This window comes from Pseudophryne corroboree, chromosome 6 (assembly GCF_028390025.1).
Source record: "Pseudophryne corroboree isolate aPseCor3 chromosome 6, aPseCor3.hap2, whole genome shotgun sequence".
Taxonomy (NCBI): Eukaryota; Metazoa; Chordata; class Amphibia; order Anura; family Myobatrachidae; genus Pseudophryne; species Pseudophryne corroboree.
Window position 1 is genome coordinate 29,295,615 of NC_086449.1, and position 26,470 is coordinate 29,322,084.

The 26,470-nt window shown below is 46.9% G+C and overlaps 1 protein-coding gene across 2 annotated transcripts in view; it reads left to right on the plus strand.

Moving 5' to 3' along the window:
• Positions 1 to 26,470, plus strand: part of LOC134935976 (protein mono-ADP-ribosyltransferase TIPARP-like) — a 99,795-nt gene that overhangs the window by 35,522 nt on the left and 37,803 nt on the right. For both annotated transcript variants that reach the window (XM_063930844.1, XM_063930843.1), the window contains exon 2: positions 16,780 to 16,821. In XM_063930844.1, coding sequence (XP_063786914.1) covers positions 16,789 to 16,821 — 33 coding nt within the window. In that variant the 5' untranslated portion in view covers positions 16,780 to 16,788. The remainder of the gene's footprint in view (positions 1 to 16,779; positions 16,822 to 26,470) is intronic.

Here is a 26,470-nt window from a genome sequence, read left to right on the forward strand (position 1 = left end):
TATCTGCCCCCCTGCAATGCACATGGTTTTGCCCAACTGCTAAAAAAATTCCTGCTGCGATCAACTTGGAATTACCCCCTTTATGCGTTGACCATCAATAGATGGTGCTAGACACGCCCAAAAGGCAGTGCTAGACACACCCCTCCGACGGTGCACCCCCTAATAAAATGTGCTGCGCACGCCAGTGGGGACATAATCTATCAGCTAATTTTTACACAGAAAGTTGAATACATCTTGTGGAGATGTACACTCTGGAACCTGCCTTGCAATACTTTGTAATTCACTGCATAAATCAGAAGCATCAGTATCTTTGGAGTCGCCATGTTGTAAAGCTTGCTCTAACTTGCAACAATCTTCCATCATTTGCTGTGATGTTCTATTCTGTAAACTGTGAACATTATAGAGGAAGCCAAACACAGAACTAAATTGATTCATCTGCGTGAATCTTTCTTCGACTGATTGCAGAGCTGTATCAAGCACAGCAAAATAAAAGTTCACTTTGAACTTTTCCTGAGGATTCTAAATAGGCGCATGGGTTAAAATGAGGGGGGGGGGGGGGGGGAGACGAGGTGGAACTGAGTTCCACCACCTGTAATGGTAGGGGGAACTAGTCCCACCATATCCATTGCCCTGCACAGTAATTCCAACCGAAAAGCCCGCCCAATCATCTGCATCAATCAATGATACAGGGGGCACTAGTGTTGCTGATGAGCTGCAGCCACCTACTCCTTCCTCAGGTCCTGGTGCCTCCATGGTCCTCCTCCATGAGTTCCACCACCTCACCAGGACCACTTTAAGACCTGAGCGCATCCTCTACTTCATATATGAACTGCTTCCTCTTTCTACTAATGCGAAACAGGATCTGCTTCAAACTGTGCTGGTATCACGAATGCCTCAGCAAGTTCACCAACCTCTTCCAGTGCTTTCCCAAACCCTTCATCACGCCTGCAGTCTACAAGAAACTTTTTTGTTTCGTTCAGTTGTTTAATGGCATTGTGAAGGTCTAATTCCTTTGTCTGAAGCTGTTTGCTAGTCATATTAACCTCAAACAATATACCATACCAAACCACTAGAGAAATGACAAGGCCTTGTGCCTCTATTCTTGAGGTGTTGCCAGATGCTCCATTGAGGGTATTGTCATTATAAATTTCAGTTAGGGCATCATAAATATCACCAAGCTGAAAGCGAAGAGGCTTCAAGGCATCAATTCGACTTTCCCATCTTGTTTCACTCAATGGCTTAACCGTAAGACTAGGCACATGGCGCATTAGAACATCCCATCGACGTGTGGATGCAGAGAAGTACGCGTACACATGTTGTACCAGAGCAAAGAAAGATGTGGCCTCCAAACAACACTTTGCAGCATCATTCACAACTAAATTCAAAGAATGTGCACTGCAAGGAACAAACAATGCTCTTGGGTTAATGGGGGTCATTCCGAGTTGATCGCTAGCTGCTGTTGTTTGCAGCGCAACGATCAGGCTAAAATATGTCATTTATGCGCATGCGTATGCACCGCAATGCGCACGCGCAATGTACGGGTACAAAGTCCTTTGTGATTTTGCACAGGACCTAGCGAAGTTTTCAGTCGCATCGCCGAACGCAGGAAGATTGACATGAAGTGGGCGTTTCTGGGTGCCAACCGACCGTTTTCAGGGAGTGCTTAGAAAAACGCAGGCATGTCGGGGGAAATACAGGCGTGGCTGGGCGGGTGTGTGATGTCAGTAGCCTTCCCTCCGTCGTTAGAATCAACGCACATGAAGAGTAACTACAGGGCTGGTCTTGATGTGCACAAAAAGATTTTGCAGGCGCTCTGCTGCACAAGCGTTTGCATTTCTGCAAAGCAAAAATACACTCCCCGGTGGGCGGCGACAATGTGTTTGCACGGCTGCTAAAAGTACCTAGCGAGCGATCAACTCGGAATGACCCCCAATATCCATAATTCTTCGTTGCACACCATTTTCCTTCCCTTTCATATTGCTTCCGTTATCATAGCCTTGATCATGTAAATGTGCAACAGGCAATCACATCTCTTCTGGCTGGTGAAGGATAATTTCTGTCATACCAGCACCAGTTATTTCCTTTAGTGGCAGAAATCCTAAGAAATTTTCTTTTTTGCATACAGGTTCGCAATCATCAGTTAATGAAGCTATGGGGGTAATTCTGAGTTGATCACAGCAGGAACTTTGTTAGCAGTTGGACAAAATCGTGGAGGTCATTCCGAGTTGTTCGCGCGCAAGGCGATTTTAGCAGAGTTGCTCACGCTAAGCCGCCGCCTACTGGGAGTGAATCTTAGCATCTTAAAATTGCGAACGAAAGATTCGCAATATTGCGAAAAGACTGCTCTGTGCAGTTTCTGAGTAGCTTCAGACTTACTCTGCCAGTGCGATCAGTTCAGTGCTTGTCGTTCCTGGTTTGACGTCACAAACACACCCAGCGTTTGCCCAGACACTCCCCCGTTTCTCCAGCCACTCCCGCGTTTTTTCCGGAAACGGTAGCGTTTTTTCCCACACGCCCATAAAACGGCCTGTTTCCGCCCAGAAACACCCATTTCCTGTCAAACACACTGCGATCGCCAGAGCGAAGAAAAAGCCGTGAGTAAAATACCTAACTTCATAGCAAATTTACTTGGCGCAGTCGCAGTGCGGACATTGCGCACTAAGCGGTAAATCGCTGCGATGCGATGAAATTTACTGAGCGAACAACTCGGAATGAGGGCCCATGTGCACTGCAGGGGAGGCAGATATAACATGTGCAGAGAGAGTTAGATTTGGGTGTGGTGAGTTCAATCTGCAATCTAAATTGCAGTGTAAAAATAAAGCAGCCAGTATTTACCCTGCACAGAAACAAAATAACCCACCCAAATCTAAAGGGGGGTACACACGGAGAGATCCGTGCTTAAAATCTAAGCAATCTTGCTAGATTGCTTAGATTTTAAGCACGGATCTGCCGTGTGTATGCCCTCCAGCGATAGCTATCGCCGGTGCTAGATTGAGCCTGCATGCAGGATCAATCTAGCAGGTCGCTCACTTCACCGTTGTGTGAAGTGAGCGGCCCCCCGTCGGCTTTCCCCCTCGCTCAGCACATTGTGCTGTGCTGAGCGGGGTGAGAGATGTGTGCTGAGCGGTCTGTGATAAGATCGCTCAGCACACATCTCTCCCGTGAGCACCCCTTAACTCTCTCTGCAAATGTTATATCTGTCCCCCCTGCAGTGCACATGGGCCCTCATTCCGAGTTGTTCGCTCGTTCTTTTTCATCGCATCGCAGTGAAAATCCGCTTAGTACGCATGCGCAAAGTTCGCACTGCGACTGCGCCAAGTAACTTTACTATGAAGAAAGTATTTTTACTCACGGCTTTTTCTTCGCTCCGGCGATCGTAATGTGATTGACAGGAAATGGGTGTTACTGGGCGGAAACACGGCGTTTCAGGGGCGTGTGGCTGAAAACGCTACCGTTTCCGGAAAAAACGCAGGAGTGGCCGGAGAAACGGTGGGAGTGCCTGGGCGAACGCTGGGTGTGTTTGTGACGTCAACCAGGAACGACAAGCACTGAAATGATCGCACAGGCAGAGTAAGTCTGGAGCTACTCAGAAACTGCTAAGTAGTTAGTAATCGCAATATTGCGAATACATCGGTCGCAATTTTAAGAAGCTAAGATTCACTCCCAGTAGGCGGCGGCTTAGCGTGTGTAACTCTGCTAAATTCGCCTTGCGACCGATCAACTCGGAATGAGGGCCCTGGTTTTGCCCAACTGCTAAAAAATTTCCTGCTGTGATCAACTTGGAATTACCCCCTATGTTCACAAAGCAAAGGATCATGGTCATTTGTTCAACGTGGCTTACATCAGGTGTACGATCAATAATTCTAGAAAAATACTTTGCAACTTGAGCAGATTTAAGAATTTCTTCTTTGATAGTGTTGGATAAAAGCTGAATTAGTTCATTCTGTATATCTTTTCCAAGGTAGTGTACATAGTTCTCTTTATCTCTTATTTTACGAATATGTTTATCCAATACGGGGTCGAACAAAGCAAGATATTCAATAAATTTCAGGAAGTTCCCTTCACCAGCTGTGTGCAATTTTTCATTGGTTCCACGGAAGGCCAGATTTTGCATACCAAGAACTCTCACTAAAGCAATCAATCGTTCAAGGATTTGCTGCCAGTACTTTTCCTTTTGTTTAATAATGCACATATGTTCTTCATCAATTGTTTTTTTTTGTTTTTCAATCGTATTTCCAGCTCCTTCCAGTTTTGAAACTTGACCAAATGTGCATTACTTCTCTCATGTTGTGACAAAATTGCAGTGATGTTCTTCCAATCTTTGGACCCTTTATCAGAGAGAGATGATAGCGGGTTTGTGTACCAAACAACTTGCAACAGAAGCAAAATACAGAGTCATTTGATATAGAATATTGTAGCCACGACGGTGCATTAGGTCTCCATTAGGAAGTCTTCTTTTGTAATGATTTGTTAGAAATATTCTCTTATTGGCATCTTTAGGAAACTTAAACTGCTGAACCTGTTCTGGCCCATGTTCCACCAAAATTTGCCGTAAATTATCATCACACTTTATCCAGGTAACAGGGTCACTGGGATCCGGACTGAAAGTCGACAGTAACTAGGTCGACAATGTCTAGGTCGACCACTATTGGTGGACAGTAACTAGGTCGACAGGGTGTCTAGGTCGACAGGGTCTTTAGGTCGACATGTTCTAGGTCGACAGGTCAAAAGGTCGACATGAGTTTTTCACAATTTTTTTCTTTTTTTGAACCTTTTCATACTTAACGATCCACGTGGACTACGATTGGAACGGTAATCTGTGCCAAGCGAATCGGTAGCGGAGCGAAGGCACCATGCCCGAAGCATGGCGAGCGAAGCGAGCCATGCGAGGGGACGCGGTGCACTATTTGGGGTTCCCGGTCACTCTACGAAGAAAACGACACCAAAATAACATTAAAAACTCATGTCGACCTTTTGACCTGTCGACCTACAACATGTCGACCTAAAGACCCTGTCGACCTAGACACCCTGTCGACCTAGTTACTGTCGACCAATAGTGGTCGACCTAGACATTGTCAACCTAGTTACTGTCGACTTTCAATACCACACCCGGGTCACTATAGCTGAAGCTGGAGCTACTTTCACTTTGTATCACTACTTGATCCAGCTGGACTTCACATGGTTCCTCTTCAACATCTTCAGTACGTTCCTCTTCAACATCTTCAGTATGTTCCTCTTCAACATCTTCAGTACGTTCCTCATACTCTTTGTCAGCTTGTGAGGTTGTAGACAAAACTGTTGTCTCTGTTTCAGTCTCAGGTTGAATCTTTGAAGTAGAGCCACCTTCGTCATCCCGATGTTGTGGCCGAAGACACTTAAGAAATGAACCTTCTTGCTTGCCTTGTTCCTTTTTCCTTTTCAGCCCTACGTTTTCGACACTGTGCACCAGATAATTTATTTTTTCTGTCTGCCATGGTGGAAACTCAACTGAAAAAAAACAACCTTTTTGCTGTAGTGTTTTCCTAAAGATATAAATAAATAACTCCAGGGGGTAAATTTACTAAGGTGGGAGATTTTTAGAACTGGTGATGTTGCCCATAGCAACCAATCAGATTATATCTATTATCTGCTAGAAGCAGCTAGATAAATGGTAAGTAGAATCTGATTGGTTGCCATGGGCAACATCACCAGTTCTAAAAATCTCCCACCTTAGTAAATTTACCCCCAGATCTCTTTGCAAACTAATCACCTCTTTTGGATGTCAGTATCATCTGTATACGCATGATACTCAAATCTACCTCTCCTGCCCCAGATTTGTCGTAATCTGTATTGGTCAGCATCACTGAATGCCTTTCTGCCATTTCATCTTGGATGTGATCTCACCCTAAAACCTAGGGGCCCATTTATCAAACAATATTTGCAGCTATGTCCCCAAAAACATCAGTTTTTCTGGAGATAGCCACAAATATTATGGGGTATAATCAATTAGCAGCGATAACGGACTTTTCGCGCAAAAAAACTGACTTTTCCCGCGAAACGCAATTACAGCCTATTCAATTTGCATGGAAAATTTATCGGTGATAATTTTTTCACTAATTTCACTTCACCTACTCTGAAGCAGGTGAAAAGTTGGGAAAAGTCACTATTTTAAGGTAAAAATGCATGGATATGGTACAGAACTCCTGGGACACCCCCCTTAATGACTAATTAGGCACGTTGAAGTTTTTAATTATTTTTAATTGGCCAATAATGACATGTCATTTTTGGGGTGAAAAAGTACAAAGTGATGGAAATTGGGGTTCAAGGTATGGGACAGGTATATTGGGGTGCTTTATGAGTGAGACAGGTGTTTTTAGGCTTGCAGATGGGAGTAATCGGTCTGTTTACACTTTTTTTTTTAAATACCCTAAGATGACCCAAATATATACTTATACCCATTTTCATGTACCCCAAATTTAATGAGAGCATTTATTTTGCTAAAAAAAACTTGCTTTCTATCATTTTTTGCATTTAAAAAAAATGCATATAACAGCCATTTCATACAATTTAAGTCCCCAAAAACTCTCTAATGTGATCTCTAACACACTTCTCTTCTGTTTTCCTATGTTAGTTTTGCATTTTTTGGGTTACAGGCTGATTTCCCCATTTTCACCTGCACTTTTCACTGCAAGAATATTCACGTGAAACCCGTTTGGAATTAAATAGGTCGAAAAACGGAGCGAAAAATTGCCGCAAATTTGTGGATAATTGAATACCCTAGTATGTATCCCTGCAATCAGTGGTAAATGCAGGATTTGCATGGGGGGGGGGGGGGGGGGTTTCCAGAACTGGGTGGATATATATATATATATATATATATATACACATACAGTACACGTATATATACACATGTATATATATCATATGTGTGTTTGTGTTTATATGTTTGTATATACATGTGTATATATGTATGCATATGGATATATATGTACTATAATTAAAATAAAGTAAACTTTTATTAAGCACTTACAAGTGCCACCAGGAAGACAGCAGGCTGCAGAGGACGCCAGACAGCCATTAATAATACTCGGCTCGCAAAATGCAGCAAAATAAATAAATAAATATATATGTATATTTTTTTGGAAAGGGGGGTTTCTGGGTGCTCGGAATCCCCCCTGCGTGCGCCACTGCCTGCAATGTATATAGGAGTGACTTCCGATTCATTCCTGCTGCGATCCCTCTATTCCCGCCAGCAGTCGCATCCCCATTCCCGATATTGGTCCCCGCAGCTACTGGCATCTGAAGATGGCGGTAGCCTATTGTATCCTATGGGCTACACATCGCATTTCTAGCTGGCAGAGGTTCCCCCAGTTCTTGTGCAGTCTGAGCTGACCACGCATGCGCAAAGCCTCCAGCAGCCATCACAGCACATCTCAGGGACGGGTTCCTTTCAGAGTCCCTGTCCCTGCTGGTGCTGGATCATACATCCTGACGATATGATCGCCCAGGTGGTAAGATCCCATCCAGATCGCTTTCAATATGCGATTTATGATAAATGGCCCCCAAAGGCAGCCTACAATGAAGCAGGTGTTAGGAGTATAAACATCTGCCATCTTGGTAGTAGTTATCAAGTAGTATTTAGGCTAGCGAGACCTTGTCAGAGTGACTTGCAGAGGAGCTCCAAATCTATATATATATATATATATATATATAAATGCAAAAGCCCTCACTCACTCACTCACTCACTCACTCACTCACTCACTCACTCATCACTAATTCCCTTACTTCCCGATACGTTAGGAAGATGAAATGTAACATAGGTATTCTGCAGGTGGGAAATAGGAAAGCTACGTAATTAGAAATGTAATAAACCTCCCCTAAGGGCAGGGGTGGGCAATTATTTCAGTTGGGGGGCCGCTTAACACTTCCAGTGAATAGTCGAGGGCCACACACAAAATATCTTGTAAATCGCGTCTGAACTGCATATGCAGCACAGTCCCTACCCCCCTTCCCCTGAACCTATATAGCAGTCCCTACCCCCCTTCTCCCCTCCCCTGAACCTATATAGCAGTCCCTACCCCCCTTCTCCCCTCCCCTGAACCTATATAGCAGTCCCTACCCCCCCTTCCCTGAACTTATATAGCAGTCCCTACCCCCCTTCCCCCCACCCCTGAACCTATATAGCAGTCCCTACCCCCCTTCCCTGAACTTATATAGCAGTCCCTACCCCCCTTCCCCCCACCCCTGAACCTATATAGCAGTCCCTACCCCCTTCCCTGAACTTATATAGCAGTCCCTCTACCCCCCTTCCCCCCCCTCCCCTGAATATATATGGCAGTCACTACCCCCCTTTTCCCCCACCTATATAGCAGTGCTGCACGGTGATTGGCAGTGGTGGGGAAACTCCCGTGCGAAGAACAAGTAGAACAGCTATTATGTAAATACATATATATCATCATCTTATTATTTATTTTTTCATAAGTTCATTTTAATTAGTGACGCAGTAAAAGAACATTGCTTTCAACAACATTTTTTTAAATTAATAAATCACAGGAAAAATCGACACTTATTATTTTACAACATTGAAATATTGAAAAATGGCTCGATTGGCATTTGCTTTATTTAGAATTACACACTTGATAACAACCATATTGGTATAAGCCATTTTGTCCACAATATATTCCTGAAATAAAATAATAAAGTGAAATTCATTGGCCCTCATTCTGAGTTGATCGCACGGTAGCATGTTTTTTGCAGCCATGCGAGCAGATAGTCGCCGCTTATGGGGGAGTGTATTTTAGCTGTGCAAGTGTGCGATCGCATGTGCAGGAGAGCGAAGCAAAAATGTTTTGTGCAGTTTCAGAGTTGCTCAGTACTTACTCAGCCGCTGCGATCACTTCTGCCTGTCAGGTCCCGGATTTGACGTCAAACACCCGCCCTGCAAACGTCTGGACACGCCTGCGTTTTCCATGCGCATTGTGGCCATGGCGCATGCGCAGTTCAGGGCCTATCGCACCGCTGCGAACTGCAGCGTGCGATCGGGTCGGAATGACCCCCAATGGGCGATCCTACGGATTGCAGTTAAGATTCCAAAGGACGGGATCCCAGCGGTCGATATACTGACGCCGGAATCCTGAGGCACGCTATAAACCAGGTGTCTAAATCCCCACTGATGTCTGGATCCCGGTGTTGAAATACAGACAGCCGGAATCCCAATCGTTCATCCAGTGGTATGCATTCGCGTCCTGCCGCGGGGGGTGGGAGGTTAGGTTTAGGCATTAGAAGGGGAGTTAGGGTTAGAGTGCAGGGACGGGAAGGGTATAGTTATGTGCCGGGGAGGGAGGGTTAGGTTCAAGCACTTAGAAGGGGAAGTTAGCGTTAAGCAGCAGGGAAGGGAGGGTTAGGTTTAGGCAGCAGGGAAGGGAGGGTTAGGTTCAGGCACTTAGAAAGGGTGGTTAGCGTTAAGCAGCAGGGAAGGGAGGGTTAGGGTTAGGCAGCAGGGAAGGGAGGGTTAGGGTTAGGCAGCAGGGAAGGGAGGGTTAGGGTTAGGCAGCAGGGAAGGAAGGGTTAGGGTTAGGCAGCAGGGAAGGGAGGGTTAGGCAGCAGGGAAGGGAGGGTTAGGGTTAGGCAGCAGGGAAGGGAGGGTTAGGGAGCAGGGAAGGGAGGGTTTGGGTTAGGCAGCAGGGAAGGGAGGGTTAGGTTTAAGCAGCAGGGAAGGGAGGGTTAGGGTTAGGCAGCAGGGAAAGGAGGGTTTGGGTTAGGCAGCAGGGAAGGGAGGGTTAGGGTTAGGCAGCAGGGAAAGGAGGGTTAGGTTCAGGCACTTAGAATAGGAGGTTAGCGTTAAGCAGCAGAGAAGGGAGGGTTAGGTTTAAGCAGCAGGGAGGGTTAGGGTTAGGCAGCAGGGGAGGGTTAGGGTTAGGCAGCAGGGAAGGGAGGGTTTGGGTTAGGCAGCAGGGAAGGGAGGGTTAGGTTTAAGCAGCAGGGAAGGGAGGGTTAGGGTTAGGCAGCAGGGAAAGGAGGGTTTGGGTTAGGCAGCAGGGAAGGGAGGGTTAGGGTTAGGCAGCAGGGAAAGGAGGGTTTGGGTTAGGCAGCAGGGAAGGGAGTGTTAGGGTTAGGCAGCGGGGAAGGGAGGGTTAGGCAGCAGGGAAGGGAGGGTTAGGGTTAGGCAGCAGGGAAGGGAGGGTTAGGTTTAAGCAGCAGGGAAGGGAGGGTTAGGGTTAGGCAGCAGGGAAAGAAGGGTTTGGGTTAGGCAGCAGGGAAGGGAGGGTTAGGGTTAGGCAGCAGGGAAGGGAGGGTTAGGTTTAGGCAGCAGGGAAGGGAGGGTTAGGTTTAGGCAGCAGGGAAGGGAGGGTTAGGCAGCGGGGAAGGGAGGGTTAGGCAGCAGGGAAGGGAGGGTTAGGGTTAGGCAGCGGGGAAGGGAGGGTTAGGCAGCGGGGAAGGGAGGGTTAGGCAGCAGGGAAGGGAGGGTTAGGCAGCGGGGAAGGGAGGGTTAGGCAGCGGGGAAGGGAGGGTTAGGCAGCAGGGAAGGGAGGGTTAGGGTTAGGCAGCAGGGAAGGGAGGGTTAGGCACCATTGGGGAGGGTTAGTTTTGGGCACCCACAAGGGAGGGTTAAGATAGGGGGCAGGGGAGGGTTAGGGTACTTTCCAGGGGGCTGTCGGGATTCTGATGGTCGGGATGCCGCTGTCGGTATTCGGACCGCCGGCATCCCATCCATAGGAATAACATACTGATCCTGATCATACAACTCTTCAGATAGTTTTATAGATGTCGTGGGGCTCATGTAGCGATGATTGCGCAGATACTATACTATAATTTTATGTTGAATTCAATGGTCTTTTAAAGCGTCACAAATGAAAATTAATTTATAAAGAAAAAATAATAATATGATGACTTGAGTCTGAACACTTTCAAGATACACTTATTTATCATTCAGTCAAATGCATTTATACATATTGTAATTGTGTATTTATTTTAGTTCATTGTATACAGTATGCTTGGATAAAGGCATTTCTATTGTGAACTGTTATATTACAGAAGGAGCCAGTACAGCATCCAGCCGTCCACCAATCCCGTTGGAGAGATCAGGTAACATACTGGAGCCCAATCGCGCGGGGAGCGGGAAACAAGCGGGGGCCCAATCTTGGGGGTGGGGGGGGGGATGTCAGGTAACAAGATGCGGGAGCTGAGCCCAGTTGCGGGGGGAGCCGGTAACATGTTGGAGACCAAGCGCACCAGGGGGAAGAGAGAAAAATGATGCAGGAGCCCAATCGCGGGGAAAGGGGGGGGGGGAGGGGGGTAACATGCAGGAGCCCAATCTCCGTGGAGGGGGGGGGGGGAGTGCATCAGGATTGCAGGGAGAAGATGGTACAGAACAGTCAGTTTTAAGAATGCATTCACTGACTCACGTTATATACATTAAGGAGTAGCACTCTCCTGGCCCTGGGTGCTCCTGATCGAGGGGGGAGCTGCTAACAAAATAAAGGAGGGGGAGGGAAGGCGACATGTGCGAGCCCAATTGCGGGGAGGGGGAGAGGAACCTAGTAAAAAGATGCAGGAGGGTAGGCAACATGTGGGAGCCCAATTGCGGGGGGAGGGGGGAGAGGAACCTAGTAACAAGATGGTAGGGGGGGGGGGGCAGCGGGAGCCCAATAGGTGTGGGGGGAGCTGGTGACAAGATGCAGAAGGGGGGGGGGGGGGGGCGACTCTAGGAGGCAGCAGGTACCATTTAGTGAGTGCCAGTGGTGATCAGAAGCGGGAGCCAGTCGCGGGATCGCATGGAGAGGGGTAGGGAGCACGGATAACAAGTTGCAGCCGGGGCAACACCGCGGCAGTATGTATATCTATGCCGGGTGCTGCTATTGCAGAGGTGGGGGGAGGTGCACGGCAGGGTTGCAGAAACAGGGACTCACACAGTCAGTCAACTCACTCACGTCGAAGACAGACAGACTTGGTGGGCGCCCACGAGCTGCTCCTCTGTCTCTTAAAGAATAGGAGGAGTTTAGCTGAGCTGAGCCGAGGAAGATGATAAAGAGAGCGTTCTCTTTCATTGACTGTGCGGTGCCGCCCTCCAGTGGTCGCCGCCCATAGGCAGCTGCCTAAAGCTGCTTAGTGGTAGCGCCGCCCCTGATCTTTGCATAAAATTATTGGGAAAGATGGTGGCCTCCTACGAGGCGATACAGTACGGAAGGTTCCATGCCAGACCATTCCAATTGCAAAGGAGGGCTGATTAAAAGAAGGAGAAATAAAAAAAGAAAATTTGATTAATCAGATTTTCTTATTTTATTTCTCCTTTTTTTAATCAGCGCTTCTTTGTGATTTTTTAATGTATGACAATTTTATCGGAGCATCTTATACACACAATTAGCGCAGTGAATTAATTTTCCTTATACCTTTCCAATTGGACATCCTGAACAAGTGGTCCGGTTTCCATCTTCAGATGCACCGGAAGATTCAGCGGTCACCCCGGGCCAGGATTTCACTCCTGTGGTGGCTACAGTCATCCAACCTCCTGGAAGGCCGAAACTTCGGGATTCAGGATTGAATCCTCCTCACGACGGATGCGAGTCTAAGAGGATGGGGCGCAGTTCCAGGGCAGGTGGTCTGCCCAAGAGGCTCTACATCTGATTAACATTCTGGAACTTCGGGCTATCCACAATGCTCTGATTCAGGTGTCTTCTCTTCTACGGGATCAGGCGATCCAGGTGCAGTCGGACAATGCCACGGCGGTGGCGTACATCAGTCAACAAGAGGGACAAAAAGCAGGGCCTGCATGCGAGAAGTATCAAGAATACTCCTCTGGGTGGAAAGAAATGCAAAAGCGCATTCCGCAATCTTCTTCATTCCGGGAGTGGACAACTGGGAGGCGGAGTTCCTAAGTCGCCACGACCTCCACCCAGGGGAGTAGGGACTACACCCTTGGGTGTTCCAGCTGATCGTCGACAGGTGGGGTTGTCCACAGATCGACTTGATGGCCTCTCGTCTCAACAAGAAGCTTTGTTGCTATTGTTCACGAACTAGGGACCCTCAGGCGAGAGCAGTGGATGCTCTGACTTCACCTTGGCCTTACCGGCTGGTCTACCTGTTTCCTCCGATTTCCTCTGATCCCACGGGCGCTCAAGCAGATCAGACATCAAATAGTGGAAGCAATCTTGATTGCCCCGTGTTGGCCCCGGAGAGCTTGGTACACAGCTCTCCTGGACTTGTCCGTAGCGGAGCCTTGGCCTCTACCACTAAGAAGGGATCTTCTTCAACAAGGACCGTTCGTTTACCAGGACTTACGGCGGCTTCGTTTGACGGCATGGAAGTTGAGCGGAACATCCTAGCTCACAAAGGGCTTTCCAAAAAGTTCATTGCCACTATGGTGCAAGCCAGAAAACCTGTGACGTTAAAACACTATCCTCATATCTGGCGGAGATATGTCTCGTGGTGTGAGGAACGCAAAATATCCGTCTGCAGAATTCCACTTGGGAAGGTTCCTCCGTTTCCTGCAGGCTGGAGTTGATAAAGGCTTGAGTCTAAGATCCCTTAAGGTCCAGATTTCAACTCTTTCTATCTTCTTTCAGAAGTTGGCTCTCTTGCCAGAAGTTCAGACCTTCTTGCAAGGGGTGCTTCACGTACAACCTCCATTCGTACCGCCTATGGCACCTTGGGATCTGGATGTAATGTTATGCTTTCTACAGTCCTCCTGGTTTGAACCTCTGACGATGGTAGAAGACAAGTACCTCACGTGGAAAACGGTGATGTTACTGGCCCTGGCTTCTGCTATGCATGTCTCAGAATTGGGGGCTTTGTCGTGCAAAAGTCCATACTTGATCTTTTATGAAAACAAAGTGGAGCTCAGGACTAGACAGCAGTTCCTCCCGAAAGTGGTCTTCGCGTTTCACTTGAATCAACCTATTGTGATTCCGTCCAGTTCTGATACTGCTACTCTTCTGGAGGCTTTGGATGCTGTGCGAGCCTTGAAAATCTATGTCAAGAGGACGGCTCGGATCAGAAAGACGGATTCCTTGTTCTATGATGCGCAGAAAAAGGGTTGCCCTGCTTCAAAGCAGTCCATTGATCGTTGGATGAGGCTATGCGTCGGCAGCCTTACCGGTTTCACGGTCTCTGAAGGCCCACTCCACTAGATCAGTGGGTTCTTATGGGCGGCTGTCCATGGAGTCTCAGCCCTGCAACTGTGCAGAGCTGCTACCTGGTCGGGGAAGAACACCTTTCTGAAGTTCTACAGGTTTGATATCCCGACCAAAGAGGATACCCAGTTTGGGCAGGCAGTGCTGCAGTTGTCTCCGCACGTTCCCGCACGTTCTGGAAACTTTGGGACATCCCCATCGTACTAATGTGTCCACAATATCCCTTATGGATGCTAGAGAAAATAGGATTTTAATATACCTACCGGTAAATCCTTTTTCTTGTAGTCCACAAGGGATATTGGGTGCGTTCGCCTCTGTGCGGTGACTTTCTGCAGGTTCCCTGTTACATGTTCCTGTTCAGCTGTTGCTGTTAATGTTGCCAGACCTTGCTGGCAAAGTTATGTAGTGGTGGGCTGATGTTTAAATCTCACCACACTTATTGTTGTTATGTTCCTTCTCTCAAGTATGTCATTCTCCTTCAGGCACTGTTTTACCTATAACTGAGCTGTAGGAGGCGGCATAGAGGGGAGGAGCCAGCACACCCAGTGGAAGAAATTTAAAGTGCACTTGCTTCTTTGGACCCGTCTATACCCCATCGTACTAATTCTGTCCCCAATATCCCTTATGGACTACGAGAAAAGGATTTACCAGTAGGTATATTAAAATCCTATTTTTTTTAGCTCAACCATATATGATGCAGAAGGCTGAGTATTTTCAAACACCCAAGTTGTGCGTATTTTAGGCCGTGACTGCATACCAAAACCATATTAAGGAGGGGCGGGGGAGATAATGTACCCAGGGCCCCCCTTTGTCAGCCCCACCCCCACCCCCACCAGAGCACACTGACATCACTAGCTTTCTCTCTTATGCAGCAGCAAGACCAGGCAACCAACAGAATGCAAGAAGGACTATACAGGAGTATCAGGTTTCATGAGCTACCTACAGAGCTTTCTGACCAGTGGAGAGATAGGAGGTGGAGAAAGCTGTAAGTGACACAGGGATCCCAGTTTCTTCTCCTTCCCGTCTGGGTCCTGTGTAACTTGCTATCTAATGAGGGTCTGGAGAGACACACACACACACACACACACACACACACACACACACACACACACACACACACACACACACACACACACAGTCCTCCTGAGTCCTGACCCAGTGTGTAAGTAGTGCAAAGGCTGCTGCTATTTTTGCATGTGACAAGATAAATTATAGATTTTATTTTTCTATGTGTATTTTAAGGTTAAGTTGTCTTTTGTTCCACTACGTTTTAAGATATATTTTTGCACTAAGATAATAATAAATGATCATTATTTTATATTTGGAAACAACAAAAAAGGGGAATTCCATGGAATATTTTATAAATAAGCGCTTGTCAATGTATAATGATCATGAGCAGATTTTATGCTTTACATGATGAGATATTTTTGGATTGTTATGCATTTTTACTATTTTAACCTTGTGTCATAACTAATCCCTTACCTAGGTCAGATCTACAGTATTTCTCTAAGACCTCCTGTCATAATGCAACACCCATCATCTTTTACTCAGGATTGCTACGGTGTGCCAGCCTTTCCTACCAGGCAGAAGCAGATCTCATCCTGATATGAATTCTGTATCTGCTCCTGGGACACGTCTGTACACGGAATCAGGCTGAACATAGCTTAGTTTACATACTAGCTATATTACTCATTAGTTAAACTGTCTGTATTAACTCTAGAAGAAAAACACACAAAGATTGACCCAGCGCTTATCAAATCAATTCCTGTTCAGCTAGTAATCAAGGGGTTACTCGACCCTAGCGATTTAACCAAGTAAAAAGAAAAAGAATGGCATTACAGCGCACAGGAACTGAATATATACAATTTATTTAAAACATATATGAACAATATAAATACAAAGATCAATGAATCACAACCACCGTCCGGTTTTCAATTTCATGACAAAAATTCATAATAAAACCATTTAATGCAGTACATGGGGGGTCATTCCGAGTTGATCGCTCGCTGCAGATTTTTCGCAGCGCAGCGATCGGGTAAAAAAAAATGTCAAAACTGTGCATGCGCCGCAATGCGAACACGCGTTGTGCGGGTACAAAGAGCATCGCTGCTGTGCACTGGATCTAGCGAAGATTCCATTTGCGCAGCCGATCGCAAGGAGATTGACAGGAAGTGGGAGTTTATTGGTGTCAACTGACCTTTTTCTGGGAGTGTTTGGACTGACGTCAATTCCGGGACTTTCGTCGCTGCAATCATCGCACAGAATAAGTAACTACAGGGCTGGTCTTGTTTTGCACAAAATGTTTTTGTACCGCTCGGCTGCACAGGTGGTCGCACACTTGCAAAGCGAAAATACACTCCCCCGTGGGCGGCGACTATGCGTTTGCACGGCTACTAAAAGTAGCTAGCGAGCGATCAACTCGGAATGAGGGCCATTATCAATCTAGCAGCAGGTGCAACAGAATTAGTAACAGTTTCCTTTCGGTTTGCTAATTTGTAACTTGTGTAGCCCTTGGTAACGGTGACTAAGTGTTATAATTCGTATTTGTGCCTCCACCCAAGCCGTGTCCCTGTTCATTTACAGTGAAAAGGGTGTTGTTAAGGGTAGACTTGGGAATACCCACTTCCGAATCAACAATGTATTACAATATTATAATCCGTTTATATTTCAGATTACCTGGATGTCTTTCAGATCTCACTTCTTCCCAGCATTGGTAAGTATTCCGGTAAGAAATCACACAATATGGATAACAGGCTTATAGATAAATGTATAGATATTTACTCATCTAGTAAGTTTGAACAGTGGGTTTATAGCATTTTACCTCTAACAATCTCTGGTCCTATAATTGGTACCATTAGTAATTATTCAGGATCACACAGGCCAATAATATTACGTCAACTCTAACTATAAACAACATTCAGTTCAAATATTGTCCAGTGGTTCCCCACTTACAAACTGAAAGGTCTATGGCAGGCATGTCCAAACTGCGGCCCTCCAGCTGTTATGAAACTACATATCCCAGCATGCCCTGATACAGTTTTGCTGTCCGAGAATGCTAGAGCTGTGTCAGGGCATGCTGGGATGTGTAGTTTCTCAACAGCTGGAGGGACGCAGTTTGGACATGCCTGGTCTATGGTATTCAACTAGACTGAATAATGAAAGCACTTAGGTATATATATGCATTTATATAACGCCAACTCTTTGTGGAGAATGAGTATTGAATTCCCTATGGTACGGTTGAAGTACTCCTATAGGTGTGTGTCCTTTTGGTTAGCTTAGTTGCTCATATATTTCCTGTAATAGTGTAATCAGTGGATAACGGAGTTCCCCTTTCTAAGGGTGTGTACACACGGTGAGATATTTTCTTTCGATTTTGACTATATAGTCAAAATCGCAAGAAAAGTTACTGCAGATCGCAAGGTGAAAGTCACCTTGCGATCCCGATGCGCAGTCGCGCCTGGTCGGCATCGCAAGAAAAGATAGACTGTGCAGACAAGTCAATCCTTGCTAGATCGGTGTACTATCTAGTTCATCTCACATGTCTATGACATCTCACATAAGCCAAAATCTCACATAAGCCAAAATCGTAAGCACACATAGTCCATATCTCAAGAAAAGTTAGTCAAAATCTGTGCTATCTGGGCTCCGGGGAGTTCAAGGGAAATCGCAAGTGAAAATCGGGCATAGCAAGGATCTCACCGTGTGTACACACACTAACTTAGTAGTAGTTTATCGGCTCTGAGAACTGACTACCGTCACACTATATAATTTGTATCCATTTGGTATGGGTGGAAGGTTCATTTAAAAGAGTTCCATTTAAAGAACTTCCTTTTCCTTGGGGGGGGGGGGGGGGGGATAGGTAACAGCGTCCCAGGTATTACAGATGCTTCCTGAAAAAAGGGACCAGCGTATCATTACCATCTAATTGTACGTACTGGTGTAGAATATATACTTCCCTATCCGTACTGACGATTGTCTGTGATGGTCTGTACCCTATCCCATTCCCTGCTATGCATAGCACTTTAACCCAAAGGTCTATAATAGTTCAATTCCCTTGAGATTAGAGATGAGCGGGTTCGGTTTCTCTGAATCCGAACCCGCCAGAACTTCATGTTTTTTTTCACGGGTCCGAGCGACTCGGATCTTCCCGCCTTGCTCGGTTAACCCGAGCGCGCCCGAACGTCATCATGACGCTGTCGGATTCTCGCGAGGCTCGGATTCTATCGCGAGACTCGGATTCTATATAAGGAGCCGCGCGTCGCCGCCATTTTCACACGTGCATTGAGATTGATAGGGAGAGGACGTGGCTGGCGTCCTCTCCGTTTAGAATTAGAATAGATTAGAGAGACACTTGATTTACTAATTTTGGGGAGCATTAGGAGTACTCAGTAGTGTACAGTGCAGAGTTTTGCTGATAGTGACCAGTGACCACCACTTTTATTTATAATCCGTTCTCTGCCTGAAAAAAGCGATACACAGCACACAGTGACTCAGTCACATACCATATCTGTGTGCACTGCTCAGGCTCAGGCCAGTGTGCTGCATCATCTATTATCTATATATAATATTATATATATCTGTCTGACTGCTCAGCTCACACAGCTTATAATTGTGGGGGAGACTGGGGAGCACTACTGCAGTGCCAGTTATAGGTTATAGCAGGAGCCAGGAGTACATAATATAATCCGTTCTCTGCCTGAAAAAAGCGATACACAGCACACAGTGACTCAGTCACATACCATATCTGTGTGCACTGCTCAGGCTCAGGCCAGTGTGCTGCATCATCTATTATCTATATATAATATTATATATATCTGTCTGACTGCTCAGCTCACACAGCTTATAATTGTGGGGGAGACTGGGGAGCACTACTGCAGTGCCAGTTATAGGTTATAGCAGGAGCCAGGAGTACATAATATATTATATAGTGAGTGACCACCAGACACACAGTGCAGTTTATTTAATATATCCGTTCTCTGCCTGAAAAAAGCGATACACACAGTGACTCAGTCAGTCACATACCATATCTGTGTGCACTGCTCAGGCTCAGGCCAGTGTGCTGCATCATCTATATATATTATATATCTGTCTGACTGCTCAGCTCACACAGCTTATAATTGTGGGGGAGACTGGGGAGCACTACTGCAGTGCCAGTTATAGGTTATAGCAGGAGCCAGGAGTACATAATATTATATTAAAATTAAACAGTGCACACTTTTACTGCAGGAGTGCCACTGCCAGTGTGACTAGTGACCAGTGACCTGACCACCAGTATATAATATTAGTAGTATACTATCTCTTTATCAACCAGTCTATATTAGCAGCAGACACAGTACAGTGCGGTAGTTCACGGCTGTGGCTACCTCTGTGTCGGCACTCGGCAGCCCGTCCATAATTGTATATACCACCTAACCGTGGTTTTTTTTTCTTTCTTTATACATACATACTAGTTACGAGTATACTATCTCTTTATCAACCAGTCTATATATTAGCAGCAGACACAGTACAGTGCGGTAGTTCACGGCTGTGGCTACCTCTGTGTCGGCACTCGGCAGCCCGTCCATAATTGTATATACCACCTAACCGTGGTTTTTTTTTCATTCTTTATACATACATACTAGTTACGAGTATACTATCTCTTTATCAACCAGTCTATATTAGCAGCAGACACAGTACAGTGCGGTAGTTCACGGCTGTGGCTACCTCTGTGTCGGCACTCGGCAGCCCGTCCATAATTGTATATACCACCTAACCGTGGTTTTTTTTTCTTTCTTTATACATACATACTAGTTACGAGTATACTATCTCTTTATCAACCAGTCTATATATTAGCAGCAGACACAGTACAGTGCGGTAGTTCACGGCTGTGGCTACCTCTGTGTCGGCACTCGGCAGCCCGTCCATAATTGTATATACCACCTAACCGTGGTTTTTTTTTCTTTCTTTATACATACATACTAGTTACGAGTATACTATCTCTTTATCAACCAGTCTATATATTAGCAGCAGACACAGTACAGTGCGGTAGTTCACGGCTGTGGCTACCTCTGTGTCGGCACTCGGCAGCCCGTCCATAATTGTATATACCACCTAACCGTGTTTTTTTTTCTTTCTTTATACATACATACTAGTTACGAGTATACTATCTCTTTATCAACCAGTCTATATATTAGCAGCAGACACAGTACAGTGCGGTAGTTCACGGCTGTGGCTACCTCTGTGTCGGCACTCGGCAGCCCGTCCATAATTGTATATACCACCTAACCGTGGTTTTTTTTTCTTTCTTTATACATACATACTAGTTACGAGTATACTATCTCTTTATCAACCAGTCTATATATTAGCAGCAGACACAGTACAGTGCGGTAGTTCACGGCTGTGGCTACCTCTGTGTCGGCACTCGGCAGCCCGTCCATAATTGTATATACCACCTAACCGTGGTTTTTTTTTCTTTCTTTATACATACATACTAGTTACGAGTATACTATCTCTTTATCAACCAGTCTATATTAGCAGCAGACACAGTACAGTGCGGTAGTTCACGGCTGTGGCTACCTCTGTGTCGGCACTCGGCAGCCCGTCCATAATTGTATACTAGTATCCAATCCATCCATCTCCATTGTTTACCTGAGGTGCCTTTTAGTTGTGCCTATTAAAATATGGAGAACAAAAATGTTGAGGTTCCAAAATTAGGGAAAGATCAAGATCCACTTCCACCTCGTGCTGAAGCTGCTGCCACTAGTCATGGCCGAGACGATGAAATGCCAGCAACGTCGTCTGCCAAGGCCGATGCCCAATGGCATAGTACAGAGCATGTCAAAACCAAAACACCAAATATCAGTAAAAAAAGGACTCCAAAACCTAAAATAAAATTGTCGGAGGAGAAGCGTAAACTTGCCAATATGCCATTTACCACACGGAGTGGCAAGGAACGGCTGAGGCCCTGGCCTATGTTCATGGCTAGTGGTTCAGCTTCACATGAGGATGGAAGCACTCAGCCTCTCGCTAGAAAACTGAAAAGACTCAAGCTGGCAAAAGCACCGCAAAGAACTGTGCGTTCTTTGAAATCCCAAATCCACAAGGAGAGTCCAATTGTGTCGGTTGCGATGCCTGACCTTCCTAACACTGGACGTGAAGAGCATGCGCCTTCCACCATTTGCACGCCCCCTGCAAGTGCTGGAAGGAGCACCCGCAGTCCAGTTCCTGATAGTCAGATTGAAGATGTCAGTGTTGAAGTACACCAGGATGAGGAGGATATGGGTGTTGCTGGCGCTGGGGAGGAAATTGACCAGGAGGATTCTGATGGTGAGGTGGTTTGTTTAAGTCAGGCACCCGGGGAGACACCTGTTGTCCGTGGGAGGAATATGGCCGTTGACATGCCAGGTGAAAATACCAAAAAAATCAGCTCTTCGGTGTGGAGGTATTTCACCAGAAATGCGGACAACAGGTGTCAAGCCGTGTGTTCCCTTTGTCAAGCTGTAATAAGTAGGGGTAAGGACGTTAACCACCTCGGAACATCCTCCCTTATACGTCACCTGCAGCGCATTCATAATAAGTCAGTGACAAGTTCAAAAACTTTGGGTGACAGCGGAAGCAGTCCACTGACCAGTAAATCCCTTCCTCTTGTAACCAAGCTCACGCAAACCACCCCACCAACTCCCTCAGTGTCAATTTCCTCCTTCCCCAGGAATGCCAATAGTCCTGCAGGCCATGTCACTGGCAATTCTGACGAGTCCTCTCCTGCCTGGGATTCCTCCGATGCATCCTTGCGTGTAACGCCTACTGCTGCTGGCGCTGCTGTTGTTGCCGCTGGGAGTCGATGGTCATCCCAGAGGGGAAGTCGTAAGCCCACTTGTACTACTTCCAGTAAGCAATTGACTGTTCAACAGTCCTTTGCGAGGAAGATGAAATATCACAGCAGTCATCCTACTGCAAAGCGGATAACTGAGTCCTTGACAACTATGTTGGTGTTAGACGTGCGTCCGGTATCCGCCGTTAGTTCACAGGGAACTAGACAATTTATTGAGGCAGTGTGCCCCCGTTACCAAATACCATCTAGGTTCCACTTCTCTAGGCAGGCGATACCGAGAATGTACACGGACGTCGGAAAAAGACTCACCAGTGTCCTAAAAAATGCAGTTGTACCCAATGTCCACTTAACCACGGACATGTGGACAAGTGGAGCAGGGCAGGGTCAGGACTATATGACTGTGACAGCCCACTGGGTAGATGTATGGACTCCCGCCGCAAGAACAGCAGCGGCGGCACCAGTAGCAGCATCTCGCAAACGCCAACTCTTTCCTAGGCAGGCTACGCTTTGTATCACCGCTTTCCAGAATACGCACACAGCTGAAAACCTCTTACGGCAACTGAGGAAGATCATCGCGGAATGGCTTACCCCAATTGGACTCTCCTGTGGATTTGTGGCATCGGACAACGCCAGCAATATTGTGTGTGCATTAAATATGGGCAAATTCCAGCACGTCCCATGTTTTGCACATACCTTGAATTTGGTGGTGCAGAATTTTTAAAAAAACGACAGGGGCGTGCAAGAGATGCTGTCGGTGGCCAGAAAAATTGCGGGACACTTTCGGCGTACAGGCACCACGTACAGAAGACTGGAGCACCACCAAAAACTACTGAACCTGCCCTGCCATCATCTGAAGCAAGAAGTGGTAACGAGGTGGAATTCAACCCTCTATATGCTTCAGAGGTTGGAGGAGCAGCAAAAGGCCATTCAAGCCTATACAATTGAGCACGATATAGTAGGTGGAATGCACCTGTCTCAAGTGCAGTGGAGAATGATTTCAACGTTGTGCAAGGTTCTGATGCCCTTTGAACTTGCCACACGTGAAGTCAGTTCAGACACTGCCAGCCTGAGTCAGGTCATTCCCCTCATCAGGCTTTTGCAGAAGAAGCTGGAGGCATTGAAGGAGGAGCTAAAAGGGAGCGATTCCGCTAGGCATGTGGGACTTGTGGATGCAGCCCTTAATTCGCTTAACAAGGATTCACGGGTGGTCAATCTGTTGAAATCAGAGCACTACATTTTGGCCACCGTGCTCGATCCTAGATTTAAAGCCTACCTTGGATCTCTCTTTCCGGCAGACACAGGTCTGCTGGGGTTGAAAGACCTGCTGGTGACAAAATTGTCAAGTCAAGCGGAACGCGACCTGTCAACATCTCCTCCTTCACATTCTCCCGCAACTGGGGGTGCGAGGAAAAGGCTCAGAATTCCGAGCCCACCCGCTGGCGGTGATGCAGGGCAGTCTGGAGCGACTGCTGATGCTGACATCTGGTCCGGACTGAAGGACCTGACAACGATTACGGACATGTCGTCTACTGTCACTGCATATGATTCTCTCAACATTGATAGAATGGTGGAGGATTATATGAGTGACCGCATCCAAGTAGGCACGTCAGACAGTCCGTACGTATACTGGCAGGAAAAAGAGGCAATTTGGAGGCCCTTGCACAAACTGGCTTTATTCTACCTAAGTTGCCCTCCCACAAGTGTGTACTCCGAAAGAGTGTTTAGTGCCGCCGCTCACCTTGTCAGCAATCGGCGTACGAGGTTACTTCCAGAAAATGTGGAGAAGATGATGTTCATTAAAATGAATTATAATCAATTCCTCCGCGGAGACATTGACCAGCAGCAATTGCCTCCACAAAGTACACAGGGAGCTGAGATGGTGGATTCCAGTGGGGACGAATTGATAATCTGTGAGGAGGGGGATGTACACGGTGATATATCGGAGGATGATGATGAGGTGGACATCTTGCCTCTGTAGAGCCAGTTTGTGCAAGTAGAGATTAATTGCTTCTTTTTTGGGGGGGGGTCCAAACCAACCCGTCATATCAGTCACAGTCGTGTGGCAGACCCTGTCACTGAAATGATGGGTTGGTTAAAGTGTGCATGTCCTGTTTATACAACATAAGGGTGGGTGGGAGGGCCCAAGGACAATTCCATCTTGCACCTCTTTTTTCTTTTATTTTTCTTTGCGTCATGTGCTGTTTGGGGAGGGTTTTTTGGAAGGGACATCCTGCGTGACACTGCAGTGCCACTCCTAGATGGGCCCGGTGTTTGTGTCGGCCACTAGGGTCGCTAATCTTACTCACACAGTCAGCTACCTCATTGCGCCTCTTTTTTTCTTTGCGTCATGTGCTGTTTGGGGAGGGTTTTTTGGAAGGGACATCCTGCGTGACACTGCAGTGCCACTCCTAGATGGGCCCGGTGTTTGTGTCGGCCACTAGGGTCGCTAATCTTACTCACACAGCTACCTCATTGCGCCTCTTTTTTTCTTTGCGTCATGTGCTGTTTGGGGAGGTTTTTTTGGAAGGGACATCCTGCGTGACACTGCAGTGCCACTCCTAGATGGGCCCGGTGTTTGTGTCGGCCACTAGGGTCGCTTATCTTACTCACACAGCGACCTCGGTGCAAATTTTAGGACTAAAAATAATATTGTGAGGTGTGAGGTATTCAGAATAGACTGAAAATGAGTGTAAATTATGGTTTTTGAGGTTAATAATACTTTGGGATCAAAATGACCCCCAAATTCTATGATTTAAGCTGTTTTTTAGTGTTTTTGGAAAAAAACACCCGAATCCAAAACACACCCGAATCCGACAAAAAAAATTCGGTGAGGTTTTGCCAAAACGCGTTCGAACCCAAAACACGGCCGCGGAACCGAACCCAAAACCAAAACACAAAACCCGAAAAATTTCAGGCGCTCATCTCTACTTGAGATAGTGAGATAAGTAGGAACAACTACTGCTTCTGTGTATTAGCTGCAAGGTGTATGTCCCTTACTGTTGTATAGTAGGACAATGCACAGAAAAGGTGGTTACCGACCTCAGTAGTCTTCTGTGTATGACTCCTGTCACTCACTCCTGCTCAGAGTATAAGCCCTGCCCACCTAGGCTTTCATTGGTGGGCAGTGAATCCTCTGTACTTTGCAGTGCTGGACTCACTGATGCGGGGGAGCCGTTTGGGGCTATCGTTGCTAGCCTCAGTATCCTTCTGCTGTATACTGGCGATAAGGGGGCTGAATCTCGCTGTTACCTTTTGTAGCCGAGTGCGTTTTTCATTCACCGGGTCACCTCCTCTCCCCCTGCATCCGCGATCATTACGGCCGGTTCTGTCTTTGTAGCAGGGAGTGAGAGATGAAAGCCGTCAGATGAGCGCTGCCCTCTGCTCCCCCGGCTCTGTGACCTCCTGCGCCGATCTCCGCTCTCCCAGCTCGGCGGTCCCCAGCGCTGTCACTCCGCTTCACTTAGCTCCCCCCAGCCGCGGCAGTTCGTCATCACCACCGGCAAAGTCCGGCTGCTCCGCTCCACCGATCAGTTGCTCTCCTCCCCGCTGCCACGTGCTGGCTCTCTCCCCCCGCTCCAACCGTCCATTCTCAACGTCTACCTCCGGGCCTCTCCTTGACTGTCCTCGCTCTTCCTCTGCCCGGGAATCCCGCGAGCCATTCCACACTCCCTCGGCTTGTCAATCAAGTCAGCCACGAGCCATACTTATGAATACAATACATGACACAAAGGGTTGCAAGTCATACTACACTTGTTTGGATGCATGCGGGTGCATTGGCGTTTCTATAATGGGTGCGGTGCACGCGGGACCCTGGGTCCAGGGGGGGCCCACACCGCACCCATTGCACCCATTTTAATACTTACCTTTCCGGAGTCCAGCGCCGGGAGCTGCAATCACGTCGGAAATAACCGCCAAAATGGCCGCCGCGCATGCGCGGTAACCAAATTGGTCTCCGGATCATGGCGGGCGCCATGTTTCCGGAGAAGTGCGCATGCGCAGTATACTCCGGCACAGTGCCAGAGTCTACAGCGCCGTGCAGAGGAGGGTGCCCGCCTGGAGGTGCACACGGGCCCCCTCCTCTGTAGAAACGCCCCTGTGCGGGTGATATATCTCATTAGTATCAATTTATTTCACATAAGTTGATCCGAGTCTCTGCATTGCTCATATATCAGAGCCAGAGATGTTAAAGTCAGTGTTTACAGTTTCTTTTATATTCAACATACGAAAAAGAATCCAATATATAAGTTTCATGCACTAGTTGTTAATCTGGCCAGACAGTTTAATAATATACAGGGAGGTCTCATCACTCTCCACACTTTACTGCTGCAAATGATCCTCCCCGGCTGCTGGTGCTTTTAACCTTTCGTTGCAGTCATCTCTGGGGGACCGCTGGTAAGAAGCTCCAATACCAATATGCTGCAGATTGCTGTGTAAGGTTTACCGGTCACGTGGTGCAGATTCAGTAGAACGAAAACTTAACGCGTTTCACCGCCTCCTTATGGCATCAGCGGACTTCTGAGGAAGTTTTTATTCTACATGATCGGTACACCTT